The following is a 24,185-nucleotide window of genomic DNA, read 5'->3' as shown; positions in this document are numbered from 1 at the left end:
GCCGAGGCGTAGTATGCAAATAGCGGCCGCGCGGCGTCCAATGAGAGATGGGGGCGGAGCCGGAGCTACGGGCGCATGCGCACTGCCGCCCTGCGGGACGCGTGGCTCAACGCACGGGCCCCGCCTCCCCCCCAGTGCGCATGTCAGGGCGGGCAGAGCTCCCCCAGCCCCGCCCCCGCCCCCCCCCCCCATCCCTCCCAGCTCCCCCCGCCTCCCCGCGCATAGAACACAGAGAGCAGCGTTTGGAGCATCCACAGTTTTCTTCCTTTTTAATCTTAAAAGAAGCACGGCTGAGCACATGCTCACGGCACCGAGGGCTGGGCCAGCCCTGAGCACGGGCCGGTAGCCCCCTGACCCCCGCAGGGCTCACAGCCGTGGGCGGCAGGCACCGGGGGGCTCACGGGGCACTGCGTCCCCTCCTTCTGCTCGGCGCCCTGCGGCGCAGCTCCGTGCCTCGCCCTGCGCATGGAGGGCTTCCTGCGGTGCCGGGCGGCACGGCCACACAGCCCTTCAGAGGGCCGAGGGCAGCACCGGGGCTGTGCCGACTCCGTGCCAGCTGTGAGCAGCCCCCGAAGCACCGGGACGCAGCCGACACCCCTCGAGTTCGGGAGCAGCGGGAGAACCCCGAGCACCGCAGCGGGAGAGCGGGGGGTGGTTCCAGTCGGGGTGCGGGGCAGCGCTATCTGCGGTACATGGTGAAGGCCATGAAGCTGAAGAGCAGGGTGAGGCCGGCCAGGAAGGTGGTGGCGGTGGCGGTGAAGACGTGGCGGTACTGCAGCTGGAAGTACCAGAGCACGGCCAGCATCAGCACGAAGAGCGGCAGCATCAGGCTGCCCACGTTGAGGGCGGTGTGCACGGGGTCGGCGGAGGCGCGGGGGCCGGCAGGCGCGGGTGCAGGGCTGTGCTGGGAGATGTGGCAGTGCAGGACGCTGTTGGGTGCCAGGTGAAGGGCTGCCAGGCTCTGGGCATCATCACGCAGCAGTTGGCCCTGGTAGATGAGACGCACCTGCTGCTCCTGCCCGGGGAAGTAGGCCCTGTGGGACAGGGGACATCCCATCATGTGCAGACGGTACCAACCCCACGCCCACCTCCGGGACTGCCCAGAGCCACTGTGCTGCGCCTGCACCATGTCCTGCGGTGTAACCCACTGCTTGTCCCATGTCCTCGCAGTGCCACCCACAGCTTGCACCAGGTCCCTGCAGCATCGCCCACAGATCTCCCTGTATCCCTATGAGCGTCACCCACCGCTTGCTCCATGCCCCCTGGTGTCACCTACACCTTACACCATGTCCCCAGGCTGTCACCCACAGTTCTCTTAGTGTCTCTGCACTCTCACCCACACCTCACGCTTCATGCTGTTACCCACATGTCACCCTGTGTCCCCATATTGTCACCTACAGCTCACTCTGTGTGCCAGGCCATCCCCATGGTGTCACCCACACCAGGCCCTGTTGCCCCACACTGTAACCTACAGCTCGCCTCATGTCCCCAGATGTCACCCACCACACAATCCATGTCCCCAGGTGTCACCCATCACCCATCTCATACCTCTGCACTGTCACCCACTGCTCACCTGCAACCCCAGGCTGTCACCCACAGCTCTCTCTGTAACCCCACGGCGTCCCTCACTACTCGCCTCATGTCCCTGTGCTGTCATCCACTGCTCACCCTATGACCCTCGGCTGTCACCCACAGCTCACCCCCCCCTACCCCCCCCCCGTGATGTCTCTCACCACCCACGCCGTTTCCCTGCACCGTCACCCACTCCCCGCCCCGCGTCCCCACATGTCCCGGCACTGCACGCCCTCCCCGCCCGCCGCTCACCTCTTGAGGGCCCCCACGGTGTCCCCGGGCCGCACCCTCGCCAGCCGCTCGGTGTCGTTGAGGAATTTGAGGCGTAGCACCATGGTGGGTTCCGCGGGGCCGCCCCCCGCCGCTCCGCCCGGACTTTGCTGGGGGGCCCCGGCGCCGCCCCGCGCCCGCAGCGCAGCCGCCGCTCCGCCCGCCCCATCGGGGCCCGCCCCGCCCGGGGCCGAGGCCGGGGCCTTGTGCGGGACAGCGGGCTCGGGGGCGGCGCTCGGGCCTTCCTCGGGCAGCGGCGCGGCGGCGCGAGGCGGCGGAACGGGCTCGGGGGCGCGCGTGGAGGCCCAGGCCAGGGCCAGCACGGCGACGGCCAGCAGCAGCGCGAACAGCGCGGTCACCTCGTCGCCCACGCCTTCGATCAGCGCCATGGCGGCGACTACCGACCTGCGGGCACCGAGCGCCGCCGTCAGCCCGCCGGGCCGCGGCCGCCCAGAGGCGCGCCCGGCCCCGCCCCCGCCCCGCGCCCGGCCCCCTCACCGGCCGCCATCGCGCCTCGCTCCGCCGCTTCCGCTTCCGCCCGCGCGGTGCGCGCTGGGAGTACCGCGGTGCACGCTGGGGGAGAGAGTCCTACGGGGCAGCGCGCGGGGGCTGCCGGGAGGCGGAGGACCGGAAGGAAGTGTTCGGAGAGGGGCGCTGCGGCGCATGCGCGGCTCGGCCCTGCCGGGCATGCTGGGAGATGTAGTCCTTGGGACGGCGTCAGCTCCGTGGGCTGCGTGTGCCAATGCAGTGCCACAGGAATGGGGGTGTGTATGGCACTGCAGTGGATGGTTTATGGCACTGCAATGGGTGTGTATGGCACTGCAGTGGGTGTGTGTGGCACTGCAGTGGATGGTTTATGGCACTGCAATGGATGGTTTATGGCACTGCAATGGGTGTGTGTGGCACTGCAGTGGATGGTTTATGGCACTGCAATGGGTGTGTGTGGCACTGCAGTGGATATGTATGGCACTGCAATGGGTGTGTATGGCACTGCAATGGGTGCGTATGGCACTGCAATGGATGTGTGTGGCACTGCAGTGGATGGTTTATGGCACTGCAGTGGATGGTTTATGGCACTGCAATGGGTGTGTATGGCACTGCAGTGGATGGTTTATGGCATCCCGGGGGGTCCCAGCTGAGCTCCCAGGCTGTGGCTGAACAGTCACTGCAGCAGTTGTGGCCCCTCAGATTTCGCCTTTATGCAGCAGTTCACCACCCCCTGATCAGCCTCGCTGTCCCATTGCCTTGCTGTGCATTTGTCTGGCTGCAGCTCCCAGCGATTGAGGCTTTTTATATCTTCCTGCCTGGACTGAAGAGCCCTTCAGTACTTTCCTGTGAGAGCTCTGCATTGCAGCCCGCCGCCCCCGGGGCCCCTTTGGGTGAACTGAGCACACTGTGCTCTCTACTCCCGGCCGCCCGGCGCTCACTGCAGCCCTCACGGCACTGCGTGGCTCCTGCACCGCTCCCTTCCTTTCTCAGCTCTCCTTCAGGCGCTGTTCCCTGAGAGCAGCGCTCACTGCCGCCTGCCCAGCGCCCCTCGAAGCCCTTTGGGAACGAAGCCCTCCATCCCCACCGGCCCCATGCGGATCCCAGAGCACCCCAGCAGCCCCACACGCCGCAGACCCCCGGAGAGCTCTTGGGGTGCTCCCAAACCCCATAGCGCAGCCCCATCAGCTCCGAGCAGAGCCAACCGCTGCCCTCAGTGCCCCGTGAGCACCTCTGTAGGGGCACATCATTGTTTCCACCCCCCGCAGCGCACTCAGGTCCCCGTGGTTCCCCCCCTCTCGGCGCTCCATCTGTTGTGCCACAGTGTGGGCTCCTCTCGCCGCTTCTGCTGTATACGCACTGAATTTGGGCTCTGCTTCCCTGCACCCACCGGGGCGGCCGCTGCCCCCTCCCTGCAGCTCACAGCCCCGACCCACTCAGTGTCCCCTGTCTGGAATGAGTCACGCAGGGTCGGACGCTGCAGGATGTGTGGTTGGACATCGTGGGTGCCCCCGAGTGCTGCCAGCACTGCCCCACGGCGGCCCTGCAGGGTCCAGGAGGGCTGCAGTGGGGCAATGGGGGGGGGGGGGGAGGGGCTCAGCAGAGCAGATCAGAGCAGAGCTGCGAGCAGCGCGGGTGGGAGAGCAGCCCTGCAGTGTGGGTGGCTGCAGATGGGAGCAGAGACTGCACTGCCTGCAGTCTGTGAGTGCGGGGAGAGCTGGGAAGTGGGGGGGTCGGGATGGAAAGGAGGCATCTGCTGAACCTCCAGAGGGGAACTCGAATGGGGATGGTTTTCTAAGAATAACTCAGCACCAGAATAGAGCAGAAGGTGTCCGGGCTGCACTGTGAGGGCGCGAGGGCTGAGCGCTCCCCAGGGCTCCACGGCGTAATGCAGCCATGGACAGCGGGGTGGGTGCAGCAGTGGGGGGGCTGAGCGGGGCTGTGCGCAGCTGTGTGTGTAGCTCTGCTCCTCCCCACGTGCCTGACGATGTGCACAGCTGTGTGCACCTCCATGTGGGCTTTGGGATCGGCCCCGGCCGAGCAGCCCGGGGAGCTGCTGTGCAGACAGCTCTGTGTCGCAGAAACTGCGCGCTGCAGCCCTATTGCCAGCACTGAGGTGCTGTGGGGCCCGGGGTGGGAACGCATCTGTACCACCGGTGCTGGTGGGGTCGGCTCTGGGCTGCGTGGATACGCGGCCATAGGGGCAGGAGGGCTGTGCAGGCCGGGGGGGGGGGGGGCAGAGCTCAGCCCCACAGCACGATGCTGGCACTGCAGTGAGATGCTGAATTGCCATTCAGCCACATCCCACATTCCGGAGAAGCTCCTGCTTTGATTTGCACACCCTGAGAGGTGTTATGAGAGCAAACCTCCCTGCAGATCAGTGCAGCCCACTGCTGGGCCCTGCGTGCACCATTCCACAGCAGCCGCAGTCCTTGTTGCTCTCCAGACATGAGGAACCTTTGCATTCGGTGTTTTCTGCCCTCCATGTGCCCGTCTGCCGTGAGTGCCCCTTCCTGAACCCTCCTGACAAACTGCACAGCCACGCATCTCTGCCACCAGCTCCACGCTGTGGTGCTCCCCCCCCCCCCCCACGCAGCCCCTCCATCGGGTGCTGTGGGTGCAGAGCCCATCCTGCACTGTGCCCACGCAGTGCCACGGAACCCATCCCCGCTCGCAGTGCCAGCAGCCATCCTGGGCGGCTCTGCGCCACGTTTGCATAACGTGCAGCTCCCAAACCCTGCCTGGGTTTCGAGCAGAGCCCGCACTTCTCCAGCTTGGGGCTGCAGCTCTCATTGCCAGGGAGATGAATGCTTTTGACTATTTAAATACATGTTACTTGGATGGGACTGGCTTGCCAAGAGCTCTGGTTTGCTCTGTCTGCACTATAATTGCTGTTTATCGTTCCACTCTCTTTTTTTTTTTCCTGTGAAATCCATGAATTTTGTCTGCAGCGATTCCATAACGGCTCCCAGATAACGTCTTACCTGGTGGGATTTAGGAGACGCAGAGGAATTGGGGCTCTGCACAGGGCTGGGCGCAGCCCTCCGCCCTCCCCTTCACACCGCGGGTGGGTTGGGATCATAGGACCACAGCACGGCAGTGTTGGAAGGGACCTCGATGCCCCATCCTCGGTGCCCCCCGCAGACCGGGGATGCTGCAGGTTTGAGCCCACTGCCCACTCTGCGCTGTGCCCACCTCCACATCCCCAACCTGAGCTTCGGGTGCCCTCATCTCTGCCTCTGGTGTCTCACTTTGCGGTGCCGTGGTTCAGAGCCGGCACTGAGCTCCGATGTGGGGATGCTGTCAGTGATGGCGTTCCCACATCCGTTCAGCACAGCCCGGTTGTGCCCAGGAGCGCAGCAGGCGCACGCAGCCCCTGCCCCGGCTCGAGGTGCTGAGCCCCATGCCGCTCTGTTTGACACCAGCAGAGAGCTCTGAAGTTCTCCAACTTGCTCAGCTGCAGCCGCGGCCTCACAATAATAGCAGCGTGCGGCTGCGTGGGGCACACGGTGACTCAGGCTCTGGCACCGCGGTGGCTGTCAGCTCCAGGAGCAGTGGGTGCAGCACTCACCGTGCAGAAGGTGACAGACCTCACCTGCACGCCCGGGGGGGCAATGGGGTCCACCCCACCCCCACCACCCGCTGCCCATCGCCCCCTCAGGGCAGCCCAGGGCACCTGAATCGGGGACCCCCTGTCCGTGTGCCACGCGCTGCCCCAGGGTAGCACACGTTGGAGAGCGCCCCTGGGGGCAGCCCTGGGATGGGGGTCAATGCCGGGTGTAGGGTGCGCTGTGGGGTGACACCAATGTGCTTTTAATGGGGGTTACCAACTCTGCACTGCTGTGGTTTCTCCCTGCCCGCTTTGCTGTGCCGTTCTCACCTGCAGCACCGCTGCGCTCGGTGCCGTTGCGCTGAGCAGCGCTCACACTGCGCTCACTGCTCTCCCAAACGCCCTTTCTGCTGATCCCACTGCTTGCAGGGCCGCTGCAAGATGTAAATAGAAGAGCTCTGATCCCGCTGACACAAAAAGCAGCGCGTGAATCATCCGTGCGCTGACAGCATCGGCAGCGGGGACCGAGCACAGCCGGCAGTGGGTGCGGAGCTGCGGCGCCGTGTGTGCACGGAGCCCTCCACGCAGTCGCGTTGCTCCACGCCGGGCAGCGGCGCCAGGCCACGCAGGGTCCCCGCGAAGGGGTGCGGTGCCGGCGAAGCGTCGTTCCCGTGGCTGGGAAGGCCACGTAGCTGCCGCGACCGCTGGGGGCGGCTCCGTCAGATAACGGCCGTCATCTGCTGCTGCGGGCGCCGATAACGTCAGTGACAACGCTGGGGACGCGGAGGGGAGCGGCTGCACGCGGGCAGGATGCTGCGGTGACGGAGCGGAGCGAGAAGGGACAGCAGCGCCGCTCCTCCAGCGCCCGTCCGTGCGCACCGCACCGCAGCAGCGGGACGTGGGGCTCAGGGCTGCCGCGCTCAGCAGCCGGCATCGCCTCCCCCGCCTCCCCGCTCTCCTCACCTCACCCCGCAGCCTCCTGGGGACCGCGGGCTGCCCGCGGGGACCGTCGCCACTCATCAACACGCCGAGATGCGGCCCCGCGCGTGTGCCGCGGCACCACGGGGTCCCAGCACCGCTGCCGCCCATCCCAACGACCAGACCCTGCTGTGGGGCCACTGCCTTTGGGAAGGGCTCCCCACGGCGAGAGGCTCCGCCTGGCCCTGCTCTCCCCATTCTTGCTCTCAATGAGCAGAGCACAGCAATGGCAGCAACGTACCGCAGCTTCATCCTCAGCTCAGCGTTCCCATACAGGCGCTGGTGCTCACCAGCTCCACTGTGGCATCCGCTCCACCGGCGGGGCTCTCCTGCTCCTTCCCGGGCTGCTCCCATCCGTGGGAACCCGCCTGCAGCACAGCTGGCAGCATCTCCGTGCTGAGGGCGATGCAAAGCACACGGAGGAAAGCCGGAGTTCTGCAGGGGTGCGTTTGAACTGAACCCGAATGCTCGGCGTGGGGACCCAGCAGAGCAGTGCTGGCGGCGGTGCTGCCCCGGGTAGTGACGGCCCCACCGGACCGGTTCTGATCCTGCTGGGCCCCCACGGGGGATTTGCACAGCCTGCACCCCGGGGCAGCACAGGGCAGGGCAGCACGTCCAGCACTGCAAATCATGGATGCGCAGAAGCATTCATGCTGGAGACCTCCAAGATCCCCATGTCCAACCCCAGCCCACCCCCACCATGCCCACCGACCACATCCCCCAGCGCCACATCCTAACGGCCCTCCAACACACGCATGGACCGACTGGAAGCAGAAAGTACTGTGCATTAGAATGGATGGTGAGCAGAACAGTGAGATGGGAAGCTGAAGGCATTGGGAACACACCCCGCTCTGGGGATGGAGGTGATGGTGCACACTGAGCTGTGTTCCTCTTCCGGTTGATTCTGCTTCTGGTTTGTAAATCAGGACTTTGAATCATAGAATGATCGAATGGTTGGGTTGGAAGAGACCTTAAACCATCATAGAGCCATAGGATGGTTGTGTTGGAAGGGTCCTTAAAGGTCACAGAGCCATAGGATGGTTGGGTTGGAAGGGTCCTTAAAGATCACAGAGCCATAGGATGGTTGGGTTGGAGATCACCTGGCACCTCCATGGTGCAGAACATGAGGCTGACAGCGGTTCTTCTGGGGAAAGGTACATCTGCCAACACGATGTGGCCTCACATTGTGCCCAGGAAGGGTCAGGTTCAGTACTGGGAACAGTTTCTTCCCTGAAGAGCAGTCAGGCATTGGCACAGCGGCCCAGGGGTGGGGGGCACTGTCCTGGGGGTGTTCCAGAGCCGCACATCGCAGCGGGCAGCCCAGGGTTGGGTGGGTGATCCCGACCTTCTCGAGGTGGGTTTTCCAGTCTGTCTCTTTCTGGTGGCCATCCAAGAGATTCTGCCTGAACTTTGCAGTTCATTTCAGACTCCTGCATCTCATCTTTCCTTGTCGCTGATTTTATTCGACCTTCCTCTTTCCAAGGAACCGAAGCCTTCGTAGCACTATGCCTGCACATCCCTGCCAGGATCCCCACTGCTCTGTCTGGGCCAATTGCTGCTGCTGACTGAGCAGTAATTTCTCCAACGGAGAAAAGCAAAGCACTGAAGCCAGTGTCTGTGTGTACCCGTCCACGTAAGTGCATTTATGAGCACAGACCAAAGCTGCTGCCTCAGCTCCACGGCCTCGGGAGCGCAGGATGTGCACATGGAGCTCCAGTGGCCGTAACAGCACCCGTCCCGTGCTGACGGCTGGGCACTGCTGCTTGCCCTGGAGCAAACACATCGACAGCCAACCCAGCGAGGAGCCGGCAGGGTTAAACGCGACGCTGGGAAGAGTCAGAGGCTTTTGTAAACAGAATAGTGACTCACATCGGCAGAGAGGGCTCCGAAAGCACAAACACACACAGGTGAGGCTGCTGTCAGCACAGCACAGCACAGCACACGTGGGATTCTGGAAGCTCCATCGTGACCCCCAGAAAAGACTTTATTGTTTCCTACAGAACTGCTCACAGTGGGCAGGGATGGGGAGGAAACATCGCTGTGCTGCTCAGCCCTGCACGGGGACAGTGGCTGCGGGCTCTTCTCTTTGGGCATCTCCCGCCCCACTCTGCTCTGGGGGGCCCTGATGGGGCGGAGGGGACCGGAGGGACCCCGAGGGGTTCCATCCTGAGCCACACTGCGGGTCTGTGGAGCTCTGGAGGAACGCATACAGACCAAAGGAGGGAGGCAGAGGGGGCGGGGGGGGCCGTCCCGCAGTCACCCCAACAGCCACTGAGCGCCCCAAACTGCCACGGCCCCTCCCGGAGGATGGGGAACGTGGTGGGAGAGGCTGATGGGCTGAGATGAGCGCGGGAGATCGGCCGAGGGCAGAACATCACGGGGAGCAGATGGGATTTGGCGACCGCTGCAGGCAGGCTGGGAAGTGAGGACGGAAGGCAGGGGACGCGTCCTTCCCAAACGGACCCTCGGGGGCTTCCCACGGCCGCAGCTCTCCGAGCGCCGCCCCAGCACAGCTCCGTACCGCAGGGCTCACCCTCGGGGCGCTGCCCCCGCACCGCGCCCACGGCTGGGGGGGGTCGGACTGCACCACAGCCCCCCCCGGGCTGCGGGGAGCTGCCGCTGCTCCGTGCCTGGAGCCCCTCCCGCACCGCCCTCGGGGGCCGCAGGATTCTCCCTGTGCATTTTCTCACCTCCTCTCTCCCAGCTGCTTGGCGCAGCACTTTTTTCCATCCTCAGATCCACCCCCCGAGCACCCCATGGCGCAGCCCCATGGCGGTCCTGGCTCTGCATGGCCCGGTTCCCTCGGCCCGCACAGAATCACAGAACGGCCTGGGTTGCGAAGGACCACAATGCTCGTTGAGTTCCAACCCCCTGCTATGTGCAGGGTCGCCAACCAGCAGCCCAGGCTGCCCAGAGCCACATCCAGCCTGGCCTTGAATGCCTGCAGGGATGGGGCATCCACAGCCTCCTCGGGCAGCCCGGCCCAGGCTGCGCAGATCCGGCCTACAGCGGGAACGCCGCTGCCGCGCGGGATCGCGGTGGGGACGGAGGGGGCGGCGGGGCCGTCCGGAGGCCACGGGACAGCGCGGGGCTCCGCACCCCCCGGCCCCGGCCCGGCCCCCGCCGCCCCCTCCCCGCCCCGCCCCGGGGCCGCTCCGCGCGGCGCTGACGTGCGAGGCGGGGGCGGCGCTGACGCGGGCGCTGCCGGCGGGGAGCGGAGCGGAGCGGAGCGGCGGGGGCGGCCGAGAGCCGCATCCCGGCAGAGCGCGCCCCGCGCGGCCATGCAGCGGATCCCGGCGGCCCCGCGCTGACCGCCGCCGCCGCCGCCGCCGCCGCCGCCGCCGCCATGAACTTCGCGGGCGGCGCCGGGCAGAGCCCGCAGCAGCAGAGCCTGGCGGCGCCCGGCGGCCCCGTGCCGGTGCCGGTGCCCGTGCCCGGACCGTCGGGTCCGCAGCCCGGCGGGCCGCCGCCGCCGCAGTTCGGGCTGTCCAACTCGGCCGCCATCCGCGCGGAGATCGGCCGCTTCGAGTCGGTGCACCCCAACATCTACGCCATCTACGACCTCATCGAGCGCGTGGAGGACCTGGCGCTGCAGAGCCAGATCCGCGAGCACGTCATCTCCATCGAGGGTGAGCGGGCCGAACCGAACCGAACCGAGCCGGGCCGGGCCGCGCCGCGCCGCCCTTTGTCCCGCCGCGCTGCGCCCGGGCCCTGCGGCAGCGGCCGCCCCCGGCACTGCGGCCCGCGGGGGCGGTGCGGGGCTGCGGGGCGGCCCTGCGCGGGTCGGGCCGGGCGCGTCCGGCGGAGCGCTGCGGGCGCGGAGCGCCGGCGATGCGCAGCGCTGCGGCGGAACGGCCGAAGGACGGGCGGGCGGGGCGGGGGGGGGGTCGGGCGCTGCCCGCACGTGTCGGCTCGGCCCGGAAGGTCGCGGATCGCCGCCGTGCCGGGCGGGCCCCGAGCACGACCGCCGCTCTCCCGGCGCGGTGCTGCGGGGCGGTGCGTGGGGTGCGGCGGCCCCGACGCGGCGCCGCCGTATCCCGGCGGCCGCGTCCGTTTTGGGCCGGGGATGGGGGAGGGGCGGGGAGCGGAGGGGAGGGGGGGAGATGTGCGGGACGGCCGGGCTGACGGTGCGTCGGTCCCGGGATGGGCTCCGTCCGGCCCGCGGTGCGGGAACAAAGGGCTGAGCGTGCGGAGATGGAAAGCCGATAGAAGCGGGGGGGGCTCCGGGGGCTCTCCCACCTCCGTGATCGCTCCGCGAGGTTCTGCCGCAGAGGCCGTGGGTGAACGGCACGCGGGGGGGTGGGCGCGACGGGCGCGATTCCGGGCTGGAGGCGGGACGTGGGGTCAGGGGAGGGGTCACGCCGGGCCCCCCACCCCCCTTTCCCCCGGGTGTCCTTCAGGATGTAAACATTGGTGGGCCGGAGATGCGCGCGCCGCGCTGCGTCTCTTAGCAACCCCACACCCCGCACTGCGCGCTGCTGCTGCGGGATGCTCACCGCCCGTCCTGCCCTCAGCTCGTGGCCACGGGTGGCAGCGGCCCTACGGCACCAATCGGGGTGTTGAGCGCAGCGTGTGCGGCGTCTGGGGGAGGGCGGGACGGCGGCACGGACGGGGTGGCTCGCGGCAGCCCGGGACCGTGATGGAGATGTGGTACCAAAGGGATGTGGTTCCGAGCCCCGGCTCCGCGCCCCGTGCCGGAACTGCTGGCTGCTGTCGGCTTTCCTTGCTCAGGGCTGCGGTGACTGCTCCGTGCTCTTTGGCTGTGTTGGTCGCATCTGCAGTGCCAAGTGCTGGAATTGGCCAAACTTTCCTCCTGCTCTCCTGGTTCTGTCTGTGGGCGGTTCCTTCCTTTGCAGGAGGGGAGGAGGTGTGGGCCGGGTCCTGGTGGGCACACGGGGTGATGGGCCCGGCTGGGTCCCTATGGCTGAGCCCCGCTGGTGCTCGCGGCTGCTGAGCACGTTTGGGCAGTGCCAGGGGTGGGCAGAAAGCGCTGCCCTCCTGGGCTGTTCCCTCGCTGGGCCGCAGGCTGCAGAGCTGTTTGGGATTTGTGGGTCCGCATAAAGCAAAATGAAGCACAGCACAGTGCAGTGGCGCAGCCCCTGCCTGAGCAACACGACCTCCAACGGGGGAACGCAGAGCCGTATTAATAGGGCTTGCAATTAGAACAGGGCTTGCACAGCACTGGGCTTATTTCATAGACGTGGGCCTTCCAAAGTGACCACGTGAGGTGGGTGGGGGGCGAGGGGGTGCTGTGGGGTGCAGGAGGAGCACCCGGCTGTAGGCTGCACTGCATGGGAAAGCGGTGCAGGGCCACGAGGGGTGCCGGGAGAGCATTGCATGGGGGGGTGTGTGTGTGCACGGAGTGTTGGAGCCAGGAGGTGGGCAGCGGTGAGAGGTGGGTGGGCGCTGGGATGGAGCTGCTGTCAGATGGAGGGGACTCTTCCCAGCGTTGGCTCTCTGCAGGCCCGGCTCGGAGCAGGGCGGTGGGGGGGGCCCTGCGTGTAAGTGAGGGCAGCTGCAGCCCTGCTGTCCCAGGTGGGTCCCCGCGGGGCGTGCAGCTGAGGCACCGCTCTGAGATGCAGCTGTGGTGTCGGGCTGTGTGTTGTGGGAGTTCTGTCCATCTCACCGTGGACTCACGATGGGAGTCTGGGAGTCTCAGAAGCAGAGGATGCTGCTCAGTGCTGTGATTGATGGGGCTGGGAGGCAAAGTGGCAGCAGTGAGGTGGGGGTGTGTGTGGCAGGGCTGAGGGATGCAGGCATGGTGGATGGAGCCGTGGGATGCAGAGCTATGTGCTGGGGCACTACGGGCTGTGCTGCAGCCTCACGGTGCTGTGAGCCCAGCAGAGCCCAGCAGAGCCTGGCAGAGCCTGGTGAGGCATGGCAGAGCCTGGCAGAGCCTGGCAGAGCATTGACAGGGCATGGCAGAGCCTGGCAGAGCTGGGCAGAGCATTGACAGGGCATGGCAGAGCCCAGCAGGGCATGGCAGAGCCCAGCAGAGCCTGGCAGAGCATTGACAGGGCATGGCAGAGCCTGGCAGAGCTGGGCAGAGCATTGACAGGGCATGGCAGAGCCCAGCAGAGCCTGGCAGAGCCCAGCAGCACTGAGTGCTGCGTTGTGCTGCAGCGTGGCCCATGGTCAGCCCCAGCTCTCCCCCTCGGGCTGATCGGGAGGCAGTCAGTGCTGCACCGACACCACGTGGGCTGAGCGAGGAGGTGGTGACACGCAGGCAGGGATGGGTGGGAGGGCAGAATGGGCCGTTCTTACTGAGTGTTGCTGATTTGTGCTGCTGACAGACAGCTCGCAGCCCTCACCGTGCCATTGCAGGGTTGGAGATTCATCGTCTTTGAGGTCCTTTCCAACCCGGGCCATTGTGTGACTGTTGCAGGAGGCCGCCGGCAGCTCCTGACTGCAGGTCTGACCTCAGAGCCGTGGGCAGTGCCGTGCTGCGGAGCTGGGCAGGATGGGGCCGGCAGTGCAGGGCAGGGGGAGCGCTGCTGTCTGTGCCAACGACCCCGGAGCGAGCAGCGTCTGCTGTGCTGGTCTGCGACCACAGCTGGCGGTGAAGGAAGGAGCTGTGGGCAGTGCTGTGAGCTCAGGGCAGGAGCGCCCTGCGGAGGGGTGATGTGCAGGCAGAGCTGCTGGAGATGGAGAGGTAGGAGCTGCCGTGCAACCGGCGCTGCTCGCAGCTCTCAGCCCCCGCTGGCACCGTCGTGCTTCAGTTGCATCCCTCGCTGGGAAGCAGCGCTGCTTCTGTTCCTGATCCCACCTTCCTACTTCGGTGTCTGGTTCTCAAATCCCTCCCCCAGGACTTGGCGAGCCGGAGCCTCCGCTCGGCAGCTGCACGGAGGGAACACGCCACGTCTGGGCTGTTCCTGCTGGCTCTGCTCTGCCGGAGCATGGCCAGAGCTTCCATTTCGCCCTGCCTGCCCTGGTGATGCTCTGGGCACTGCTGGGCACGTGGATTCAGGTGGGTGCTGTGAGTGCAGCGCTGGAGCCATGGAGACTTCCAGGGCAGGAAGGATCAAATTCAACCATCGTTTCACAGCCCGCCTTCCTGCTGAAAGGGGGTCGGTGCAGCACCAGGCAGAGCAGAGCAGAGCAGAGCAGAGCAGAGGTGCTGCACAGAGGTGCTGCTCAGGCCCGGTGCAGGCTCTGGTTGCAGGCTCTGACTGCAGGCTCTGATTGCAGGCGCTGTGCCGGGGGCTGCGTGGCAGCTCTGCAGCCTCTGGTGCTGTGAGTCACGGGAAGCTGCTGCCCAAGGGGACGTCTGGGATGGTTCCTCCCTGGTAATCTGCATGTGATGAAATCCGCGCCATCATCACGCGCTGCAGGGCTGTGGTGGAACCCCGCTCCTGTAGTCCTGCGGGGTCTGCTCAGCCCCATCTCACACCCTGACTGCTGCGGACACCACGGGCTGATGGGTCCCAAAGCGGTCACAGCAGTGCGGCCGTTGCCCACCTGCGTCCTGCTGTTGTTTTCTGCCTGCTTTGGGTCGTCGCCCAGCAGCGAGTCCTGCCCTTCATGAACCCTGCTTTAACCACTCAGATAAGCACAGAATGTCAGGGGTTGGAAGGGACCTCGGAAGGTCATCTATTGCAATCCCCTGCCGGACATGGAGCACCTGGGTAAGGTCACACAGGGGGTGATGGAGCGCATTTCAGGTTGTTACAGATCGCTCTGTTCTGGCACTGATCACAGGTGGGAGAACACAGAGAGGTGAGAGCTCGGAATGGAGCAGCTGGGAAGTGGGGATCCCCACCACAGGTGGGAGGGAGGGGAGTCGGCTGCAGGATGGGGCTGCTGGGGGTGGGCACGGGGTGAGGGCAGGCAGCTGTGCTTCGTGCGCAGTGAAGGAGGACCACAGCTGTGCAGCGCGGGCTGGAGGCTCCGTGCGTGGTCCTGGCAGCTCCGTGCATGGCTCTGGGCTGCAGCTGAGATGCTGCCGGAGTGCTGGAAGGGAGCAGGCGAGGTTTGGCTTTGGGCAGAGACACTCTGGGAACAGAATGGCAGAACTGAGTCATTGGCAGAGCAGGAATGAAATGAGCACACGAGGCCAGGAGGAGTGCGAAGAGGGAGGAGGAGGGGGGGGCGGCAGGGCTGGGGGACGGCTGGCAGTGCAGTCACACAGCCAGCCCGGGGGGTCTCATCCCATTGGGGTGCTGATGCTACCTTGGAGTTATCTTTGCTAAATACCCGCAGTGTGGGTCTCTGATCAGCTTCCATCCCAGCCTACAACGGGTCTGTCCTTCGGTGCGCTTTCAGAGGTGGGCGCAGTTCCTTCCATGGGCTGTGAGCTCCCGACTGCTCTGCGGTTCTGAAGATGATGGAGCGTTGCAGGGTGAAGTCCATCCCAGTCTGACCCTGCAGGGTGAGCTGCATCCCAGTCTGACCCTGCTGCTTTGTGACCCAAAGATGGGGAGTTTCGGTGCCGCCCGCCCCTGCTGGCCGCCGGGCAGAGCAGAGTGCCGCGTTCCAACATCTGTTACCCACATGTGTGAGAATGAACCCTGCCTTTGCTCCTCGTTGTCTCTCCTTTGTAGTCGCTCTCCTGAGCTCAGTCATGGGCTGCTGCCGCTCTTTTGTGTTTATCCTCATTAATGTGACCTAATTGGCACTCTGTGTGCGCAGCATCCCGTGTCTGAGCGCAGCAAGGAGCCCGGCCAGCTCTCCAAATGGGGCTCTCACCACACTTGTGTTCCTTTGCGCTGCGATGGTTTCTGGTTGTTCCATCAGCTTTGAGGACCTGCCAGCTCCCAGCAACGCTGTTACGGCAGCTCTGCTTCCAATAAGCTCGTGCTGCGGGCTGTGTGCCGGCCTTCCTCCTGCACTGCAGGACGGCGCTTCTCTGCGCTGCCGCCGCCTGACCCTCTGCTGGGCTGTGCAGGGGGGGTCGGGGGCTGCGGACACTGCAGGTGGGGCACAGCAGCAGCACGGGGCGTTGTGTGTGTTGGGAATCACAGTCACAGAATGGTTGGGTTGGAAGGGACCTCAAGGATCATCAAGTTCCAACCCCCCACCACAGGCAGGGCCACCAACCTCCCCATTTCATACCAGCCCAGGCTGCCCAGGGCCCCATCCAACCTCGCCTCAAACACCTCCAGGGATGGACGGGGCATCCACAGCCTCTCTGGGCAGCTGTTCAGCACCTCACCACTCTCATAGCAAACAACTTCCCCCTCACATCCAACTCACATGGCTGTGGAGGAGCTCCCTGCTGGGATGCTGTCGGGAGGTGGATGCTGGCTGGGCAGTGATAGGGACTGATGCGTGTGTGGAGTTGTGGCTGAGGGCTGAGGCTGCAGTGTGGTGTTCTGCTCTGCCTGGGGGGGCACACTGGGAGTGCTGCACAGTGTGGGGCTGCCTGGGTCCAGATGGATGGGAACTGCTGGAGAGAGCCCAGCAGAGGGCTGTGGGGTGGTGGGGCCTGGAGCACCTCCAGCTGATGGATATCTGAAGGGAGGGTGCAGGGGAGGGGGCCGGGCTCTGTTTGGTGGTGCTCAACGCCAGGATGAGGAGCAGTGGGCACAGACTGCAGCCCAGGGAGTTCCATCTGAACGTGAGGAGGAATTGCTGTGCTGTGAGGGTGGCAGAGCCCTGGAACGGAGCCCAGAGCGGTGGGGGAGTCTCCTGTGGAGATCCCAACCCCCCCTGGATGCTGTGCAGCTGCTGTGGGGGATGGAGGGGGGGAGCTCCAGGGGTGCCTCCCAACCCCTGCAGCTCTGGGGTGCTGTGCACGGCCTCAATGGGGCACCCACAGCTCTGTGCCCAGTGCTGATCAGCGATAGCCGTGTTGGATGGAGCCTCATCTCCCTGCACATGCAGAGATGCCTTTATCAGCTGTACTTGAAGCACACGCGAGGCTGAACTCGGCTCTATACCCAAACTTCTGTTTGAACAAACAGCAGTTCCAGTTAATCCCTGCCCTGATTTTGCAGGGGATTTGCCTCAAGGCAGGCAGTGTGGGGTTACCGGGGGGGCTGTGCCCCATCTCTGCGTGCTGAGGAGGCTCTGCTCCATCTCAGTCATCTCTGCTTGGCTGCAGTGTGGCACTTCAGCACGTGCTGAAAATTACAAGAGCGGTCTGTTCTGAGAGCATCCCATCCCATCCCATCCCATCCCATCCCACTCCATCCCATCCCATCCCATCCCACTCCATCCCATCCCATTCCATCCCATCCATCCCACCCCATCCTACCCCATCCCATCCCACCCCACCCCACCCCATCCCATCCCATCCCATCCCATCCCATCCCATCCCATCCCATCCCATCCCATCCCATCCCATCCCACCCCATCCCACCCCATCCCATCCCATCCCATCCCATCCCATCCCATCCCATCCCATCCCATCCCATCCCAGCTGTGTGTCTGTCGATTTCAAACGCTGCCCCAATGACATTGTCCTTCCTTTATCCACGGAGGCACACACACCCCGTGGCTCCGGGGTTGTTTGTGCATGGTGACTGCCTGCCCATCCGCACCGCCCCCTGCAGTGCTTCCTGCACGTCCGTCCCGCGGTGCCCTGCAGGGCTGCTGCTTCCTGCTGCCCATTGTCATGGGCTCTGTTTTCCCCCAAAGCTTTCAGCTTCCTGCACCAATTTTGGTACTTCCTTTGCCCAACGTCTTACCGACATCTGTTTCCTCCTCTGTTTTTTGTTTTTCCTTTCTTGCCCTTTTTTTGGCATTTGGATGTTAATGGCCTCTGAGCTCCTCTGCGTCTTCAGCCCAGTTGCTGTCGTTGTTTTGCTGTGGTAGAGACAGTGGGGCTGGAGGTGTCCGAGGGGACCCCACGTCCCCGTGCAGAGCCGTGGTGCTGCCCCGTGCCCTCCTCTCCTTGAGCTCATTGTGCCACTCCTGATGTGCAGCGCAGGGCTCCCAGCCAAGGCAGCGTGCTAAAATGAGTGCGTGGTTAACGAGGTTTTGGTTTGCATGGATTCCCAGGTGGGCAGAACCTGCAAAGGGCCCCACGGCTGTGCAGGGAGGCTGATGGGGCCCTGCAGTGTGAGGGGGGGCTGCTGCCCCCAGGGTGGGGTGGTGCTGAGCAGATCTGGGGGCTGCAGGCATAGCAGTGGGGCTGGCGGGCACCTAACAGCTCCGGGCACTCAACAGCTCTGGGCACCCAACAGCTCCAGGGCATCCAACACTTCTGGGCACCCAACAGCCCTAGGGCACCCAACAGCTCTGGGCACCCAGCAGCCCCAGGGCACGGGTGAGGTGGTGGATGATGTGCAGAGGGCAGCAGTGCGTGCAGTGTGCTGCTGTTGGTGCTGTTACCCGTCTGCCCACTCTCATTGTAGTGATGGGGTCAGTGGTGGAGTGTGGCCCTGGGGGGCCGTGGGCTGGGAGCTGTGAGGGCAGGGATGGCACAGTGTTGGGCTCAGCCATTGCGTGCCCGTGTTGGTAATTGTCTTTAAATCCAAGGCTCTAATTCTGCCGTTTCCATGGAAATGGAACGATCTTGTGATGAAGACGTGAGGCTGGGGGCGGGCGTGCTCCATTTGGGCCCTCAGAACTGCAGCGTGCCCCATTCCACCACGGCTGCTCGCACCAGGAGGGGCTGCGGGGCTCCTGTGGGCGTGTGGGTACCACGCGAGGGGTGGTGGGACACTGAGCCACACAGTGCCCAAACTGCGGCAGTGCTGCCCATCCCTGCGGGTGCCCGAAGCTGTGGGTGGGGCTCTGGGCATCCTGTGCTGGTGGGGGACACCCAGCCAATGGCGGGGGGGTGGGGGCTTCTTCCAACCCAACCTGTGCTTCTGTGACCTTTAAGGACCCTTCCAACCCAACCATTTGGTGCTTCTGTGACCTTTAAGGACCCTTCCAACCCAACCATTCTGTGTTTCTGTGATGTATAAGGACCCTTCCAGCCCAACTGTTCTGTGCTTCTGTGACCTTTAAGGACCCTTCCAACCCAACCATTTGGTGCTTCTGTGACCTTTAAGGACCCTTCCAACCCAACCGTTCTGTGCCTCTCCGAGCACGGATGGCTCTGGGTCCATGGAGTGCAGCACTCTGTGGGTCTGACAGCGCCGCCACCAGCACTGTGTGGCTTTGATGCCTGTAATTACTCTAACGTTGCTTAAAAATGTGAGCGGTGACCAATAAGGCATAGACAGATGTAAAGCCTGGGGAAGGCGGCGGGGAGGGCAGCACGAAGCCCAGCAGGAGGAGCCAGGTGAGCTTAGGACTGAGGCAGAATGTGATGCTATGGCAGAGCCCGGAGCCATGTGGGCACAGCTGTAGAGCACCCAGCTCTTCATGGAGAGCTGCTGTGCTGGGGATGCAGGCAGCACTCGTGGGGCCTCACGTCGGAGGCTGCATTGCTCTGCAGAGCCCCAGAGCTGCAGCTCGGGTCCAGGAGATCATTTTGGTGCACTGAATATTGAGTGGGTCTTCCCAGCCCGGAGGGGCGCAGGGATGTGGCACGGGGACATCTGTGCTGATCCGTTATCAATGGCAACGCATGGGACTCAATGGGAGGAGGATTTCAGCTGGGAGCATTCCTGTGCGTGTAACACGACTGACTGCATGGAAACAAACCTGAGCAGCAGCAGTAGGGCTGTCAGTCAGGCGCATGGAGCAGAGAAGTCCTAAAATCAATGCTCCATGTGGCTCACTGTGTTACAGCACTCTGCGGGGGCAGGAGCCGCTCTGTGGCCGCATCCATCTGCACGTCTGCAGGGTGGGCGCTGGGAGCTGCTCTGCCTTGGGGGCTCCTTTGGTGCCGTGTGATGCGGGAGCTTTCAGCCCCCAGCAGTGAGCACAGAGGGGTGTGGGCTGCACTGCAGGCCGTGCGCCCTCAGCTCAGTGCACACTCCTGGGCACTGAGGTCCCTGTCCAGGTGTGACCCCCCGGTTCCAGCTCTGTGGCTCGGAGGTCCCTTCACCCTTCCCATTGCTAAGCAGAGGCTGTGCAGCTTTGGCAGAGCTCCCTTATTTTGCCCTAACCTCGTTTTTATGAAGATGTAAATTGCTTCTGCTCAAACTCCTATAAATAGGCTCCGGGTGCCGGGAGGCGGCACTGCAACCCCCACTGCAGCCATGGGGTCGGTGGGGCGCTGCGCCCCGCTGTGCCGGCACTGCGTGGTACTGCCGTGTCCCTGGGGTGGGTGCAGCCCGGTGCTGCCCTGCGGGACCCCCCGCTGTGGCACGGTGGGGCTGTGGCCCTTCTCCTGCAGTTGGCCCCATCAGCTGAGCGCTCTGCGAGGCGTTCTGCAGTGCAGCACTGCTTCACAACCACCTCCTGCCCAGGAACCACCACCTACTGCTGTCCTCTGGATGGCACTGGGAGGGAGCAGCAAACTCAGTGCTCCCTGTTGGCCTCCTCCTCCTCCTCCTCCTCCTCCTCCTCCTTCTCCAGCACTGCAGACTTCATTCCCCCACCCTCACCCTGCTCAGGCTGCTTGCAGGACCTGGGCCAGGCTTTGGTCACCTCCTGCCCTTCTCAGAGCTTTCCTGGTCGCTGTGTGTGATTTGGGATCTGATTGGGGTCGGTGCGGGGGCTGCCTGGGAGCGCTGCGCGGAGCTCCGGCTGCAGCCATGGGGCTGCTCAGAGCTGCCCTGCATTCCTGCTTTGTTCTCTCTTCTCTTCTCAGTAGTTGCCCGTGCTCTGTTTGCTTTCTGATTGCTGCCAGTGTTCAGAATGACCTCGGGATTTCATTTCTGGTATCGAGGAGCTGCGGCTCATTATTCTGTATGCAAAATGAGCTCTTTTCTCTGCGCTTTACGCTGATCTCCACCTGCAGTCTCCTGGTTGCTCAGCATTTTAAGGTCCTTCTGTTTTCATTACCCTGAGCAGTGCTCTGGAGCTGCTCTGATGGCTCCTTGCAGTGCTGCCTGCACTCACTGCGCTCATTGCAGCGCTCCCCATTGCAGTGCTGCGCTCTGTGCTGCGCTCAGTGCTGCGCTCTGCACTCTGAGCAGAGGCCGCTCAACGAGGGCCGCCCTCCATCCAACCCCAACTCAATGCACCCTTTATGCTCCCAGCCAGCTGCTGTTCCGCACGGAGCCCGGCCTGACTTTCCTGTTTGCTGCCCTGCTGGCTGCAGGACGCGCTGCCGGCTGTTGCTGCGTGCCGTGGCTGAGCCACTGCTGCACGTGGGCGGGGGTTGTGCCCCTCTCGGCCTTTCCTGGGCAGAAGTTCTGGTCCTGCAGCCGCTGCCTGGTGTCAGCAGGACGGCTTTCAGGGCTGGGTGCGCGTGGGGCTGAGCAGCGCCAGCACTGCTGTGTGCTCACAGGGCTTCTGCCCAGCACAGAGCTGGCTGCGCCAACCTGCGGGCACGGACAGCTTGAACTGATGGGCATCCAATGAATGTCAGCACACTGCAGAGGCTGTAAGGCTGGAGAAGAGCTCTGAGGTTCCCATGCCCATCAAAGCCCACCCCACCGTGCCCACTGACCACATCCCCAGTGGTGACCCTGGGATGGTGACCCCCTGCCCCCCGGACAGCTGTGCCGGTGCCCAACGGCTCTTTGGAAAAGGAATTGTTCCCAACATCCATCCTGACCCTCCCTGGGCACAACACGGGGCTGCCCCCTCTCACCCTGTTGCTGTTTGTGTCGGAGTGGCAGCACAGAGCTGAAGAAAAGCATTACGTAGGCCGCATGTATTTAGGAGGAAAAACATAAACAGAAAAAGCAGGCAATAATGACACGTTTGTGAAGAGTGCCTCAGTTGTGCCCAGGACTTCCAGGTGCCACCATTAATGGCATACAAAGGAGGGGCTGCTTGGGACGGGGAGGTTGTTATGTATATTGCTAATGCAGAAGAAGTGGACGTTACTGAACATGAACCAAAGCTGTGAGTTAAGCAATGGAACGAGGTGCATCAGCAGCCCAGCAGGGCTCCGTGGGGGCTGCGCTGCAGGGCTGCTCTGTGCTGGATGGGTCTGTCCTCAGAGCACGGACTGCAGCTGTTGGGCACAGCAGCCACAAACAGCTGCCGTGTGAGCAACGTGTTTGCACTGCACTGTGGTTGGTTTGGGATGGAGCTGCACTGGGAGGGTCAGATGGATGCTGGGAGGTGGCCGGTGGGGATGGCGGGGCGGGGGTGGGGTTGGGGGTCTCGGAGGTCCTTTCTGGCCTCAGTAATTCTGTGACTCTATGAGCCGTCTCCTGATAAGATGGAACAATTTCAGGTCAGTGTGAGAGGCGTAGGATGGATTCAGGATGAGGTTCTCCGTATGGAGTTGTAAATGAAAATGACACCGGAGCAGCTGGGTTTCCACCGGGGTTCTGCACCATCCTGGCCCCGTTTCGGGCCGGTGGGAGCAACGTGGGCTTTGCCATGGAGGGGGGATGGCTGCTGTGCTGTCACACACAGCCCCCATCCCTGCAGGGCATGGCAGGAGCTCCGTGTCCCTCTGCTGGTTGGGGGAGGGCTGTCCTGCCGGCCCGGGGCGCAGTGTGCACGGCTGGCCGTGCTGCCTCAGCTCTGTGCTGTCAGCCCCGGCGGGAGCAGCGCTTCCATCACCACCTCCTGCCCCAACCACGCGGAAAGCACTCCTGGGGCTGCGGGCTGCATCCGCCCCCACTGCGGTCGGCCCTGGGGGGGGTCCCTATGGGCTCATCTCCGCAGGGAAACGGCACCGAGAGGCTCCCCTGGGGAGCTGCCTCTGGGGAGGAAGCGATGCACCGCTCTGAGGTGTCTGCGGTCACAGCACAGCCTCCGGGGCACGGTGGGAGCGCAGGCAGAAAGCCACAGCCTGCTTTGTTCTGACTGTGGTTGGTGTCGGGTGTTTGTGCGCATCCCCTGGGCTCAGCCGGGACACCGTGGGCTGTGCCATAGGGCCGCTCCGGGCACTGCCCAGCCCTGCAGTGCCGCACTGCTCTGTGCCACGCGGGCACCAAAAGAAGGGGCTGGGGGGGTCCGTCCCCGGCCTGGAAAGCTGCGTGTTGGTGCTGGCTGTGGTATGAGGTGGGCGCATTGGGCTGCTGTGTGCCATCAGCACTGCTGTTAGGATGAGAGGGGATGGTCTCACATTGCATCATGGAGGGTCACAGTGGGTATTAAGAACAATTTCTTCCCCAAAGAGCAGTCGGGCACCGGCACAGCTGCCGGGGGGGGGGGGGTCACCGTCCTGGGGGTGCCCAGAGCTGTGGGATGCAGGCAGTGGGCTCAGTGGGATAGGCTGCGGTTGGGGATCTCAGAGGTCTTCTGTGCCCTGAATGATTGCGTTGTTCTGTGGTGCCACAGGGAGGGCAGCAGAGCGTCCCTCAGCTCTGTGTGTGACCCACAGGGAAGTGTGGCAGTCAGGGACCAAAGGGGTCCGGGTGGGCTCAGCAGTGGGATGAGGGATGGGGTGTGCGGCTGGCAGCGGGGCTGCAGCACCAGGAGCCCAGCTCACGGTTCCATCTCTCTCCATTATGCAGGATGGATGGCTGCTGTTATACATAACTTCATCACTACCATTTACTCGTATTATTTTGTCTTTAAATAAAGAAGTTGTATGAATTTGCTCACAAGAGAGCAATGCTGAGACTGAACAAGGTGGTGATGACGCACTGAACAGGCTGCCCAAGGAGGCTGTGGGTGCCCCATCCCTGCAGGCATTCAAGGCCAGGCTGGATGTGGCTCTGGGCAGCCTGGGCTGCTGGTTGGCGACCCTGCACACAGCAGGAGGTTGGAACTGGATGGTCACCGTGGTCCTTTGCAACCCAGGCCATTCTATGATGCTATGACTCTATGATTGTTTTAGTTGCAACAGCCTCTTGCCCATGAATGTGCATTTGCCTTTCCATCTCAGCACGGGACTTCTGCACACGGTTTCTAACACAGCCTCTAATTCCGTGCTGGCTCACTCTGCACAGACACTGCCTTGCTCGGGAGCACATTGCATGCACAGCACTGCATGGGAGCTGCACATCTGCTCCTGGCTGAGAGTGCCCTCCTGGTGCGCTGCCGGCAGCCGGGCAGGTTGGACTGTTCGGTTGTGGAGGTCTTTTCCAACGTGAATGGCTCTGTGGTTCTGTGCTTTGTGTCTGCAGGCACTGCGGGGCTGCTCAGCAGCCTGCCCAGCTGCTCACCTGCCCCAGGAGCTGCCGGCTGTGGGCGCATCCCTGTCCCCGCTGGTCCCGGGAGGAGCAGGGGCACCTCGGGTATGGTGGGTCCTGCAGCCGGGCTGGGGTCTGTGGGATGAGGCGCAGGTGGGCACTGCACTGCTCAGGGCTCGCCAGCCTCGTCTGTGCTGCGTTTATACAGCTGGCTTGAGAGAGAGCTGCTTTAGGGCTGGAGAGAGCTGAGCAGTGAGGGAGGGCTCGGAAAGGCTGGGCTGGCTGCCTTTACAGAGGAAAGCTGAATTAACAAGCCAGGACTTGGCCAGGGAGCGAGG

At 64.1% G+C, this 24,185-nt stretch overlaps 2 protein-coding genes across 6 annotated transcripts in view; one reads left to right on the top strand and one right to left on the bottom strand.

Moving 5' to 3' along the window:
- Positions 1-241: 241 nt before the first annotated feature.
- Positions 242-2,372, bottom strand: TMUB1 (transmembrane and ubiquitin like domain containing 1). 2 transcript variants are annotated; one of them, XM_046933366.1, is made up of 3 exons: positions 2,341-2,372; positions 1,825-2,247; positions 242-1,034 (listed from the first exon to the last, which is right to left on the bottom strand). In XM_046933366.1, exons 2-3 carry the CDS (start codon positions 2,229-2,231, stop codon positions 680-682), a joined length of 762 nt encoding a protein of 253 aa, XP_046789322.1. In that variant the 5' UTR covers positions 2,232-2,247; positions 2,341-2,372; the 3' UTR covers positions 242-679. The 2 variants fall into 2 exon arrangements, with proteins under 2 accessions (XP_046789322.1, XP_428658.6); XM_428658.7 differs by having other exon boundaries at positions 1,825-2,363.
- A 7,745-nt stretch (positions 2,373-10,117) lies between these two features.
- The window catches only part of AGAP3 (ArfGAP with GTPase domain, ankyrin repeat and PH domain 3), a 78,399-nt gene continuing 64,331 nt past the window's right edge, over positions 10,118-24,185 (top strand). For all 4 annotated transcript variants that reach the window (XM_025147377.3, XM_015281033.4, XM_015281032.4 and 1 more), the window contains exon 1: positions 10,118-10,485. In XM_025147377.3, coding sequence (XP_025003145.1) covers positions 10,203-10,485 — 283 coding nt within the window. In that variant the 5' untranslated portion in view covers positions 10,118-10,202. The remainder of the gene's footprint in view (positions 10,486-24,185) is intronic.

This window comes from Gallus gallus, chromosome 2, assembly GCF_016699485.2.
Source record: "Gallus gallus isolate bGalGal1 chromosome 2, bGalGal1.mat.broiler.GRCg7b, whole genome shotgun sequence".
Classification (NCBI taxonomy): Eukaryota; Metazoa; Chordata; class Aves; order Galliformes; family Phasianidae; genus Gallus; species Gallus gallus.
The sequence above is the reverse complement of the archived record's forward strand: the minus strand, read 5'-3'. Positions and strand labels throughout refer to the sequence as shown.

Bases quoted from the DNA above. Each gene is read 5' to 3' on its own strand.
- TMUB1 (XM_046933366.1), bottom strand. From the start codon at position 2,231: ATGGCGCTGATCGAAGGCGTGGGCGACGAGGTGACCGCGCTGTTCGCG. The intron at 1,035-1,824 runs GTGAGCGGCGGG...CCTGTCCCACAG, and splicing joins ACCGTGGGGGCCCTCAAGAG to GGCCTACTTCCCCGGGCAGG.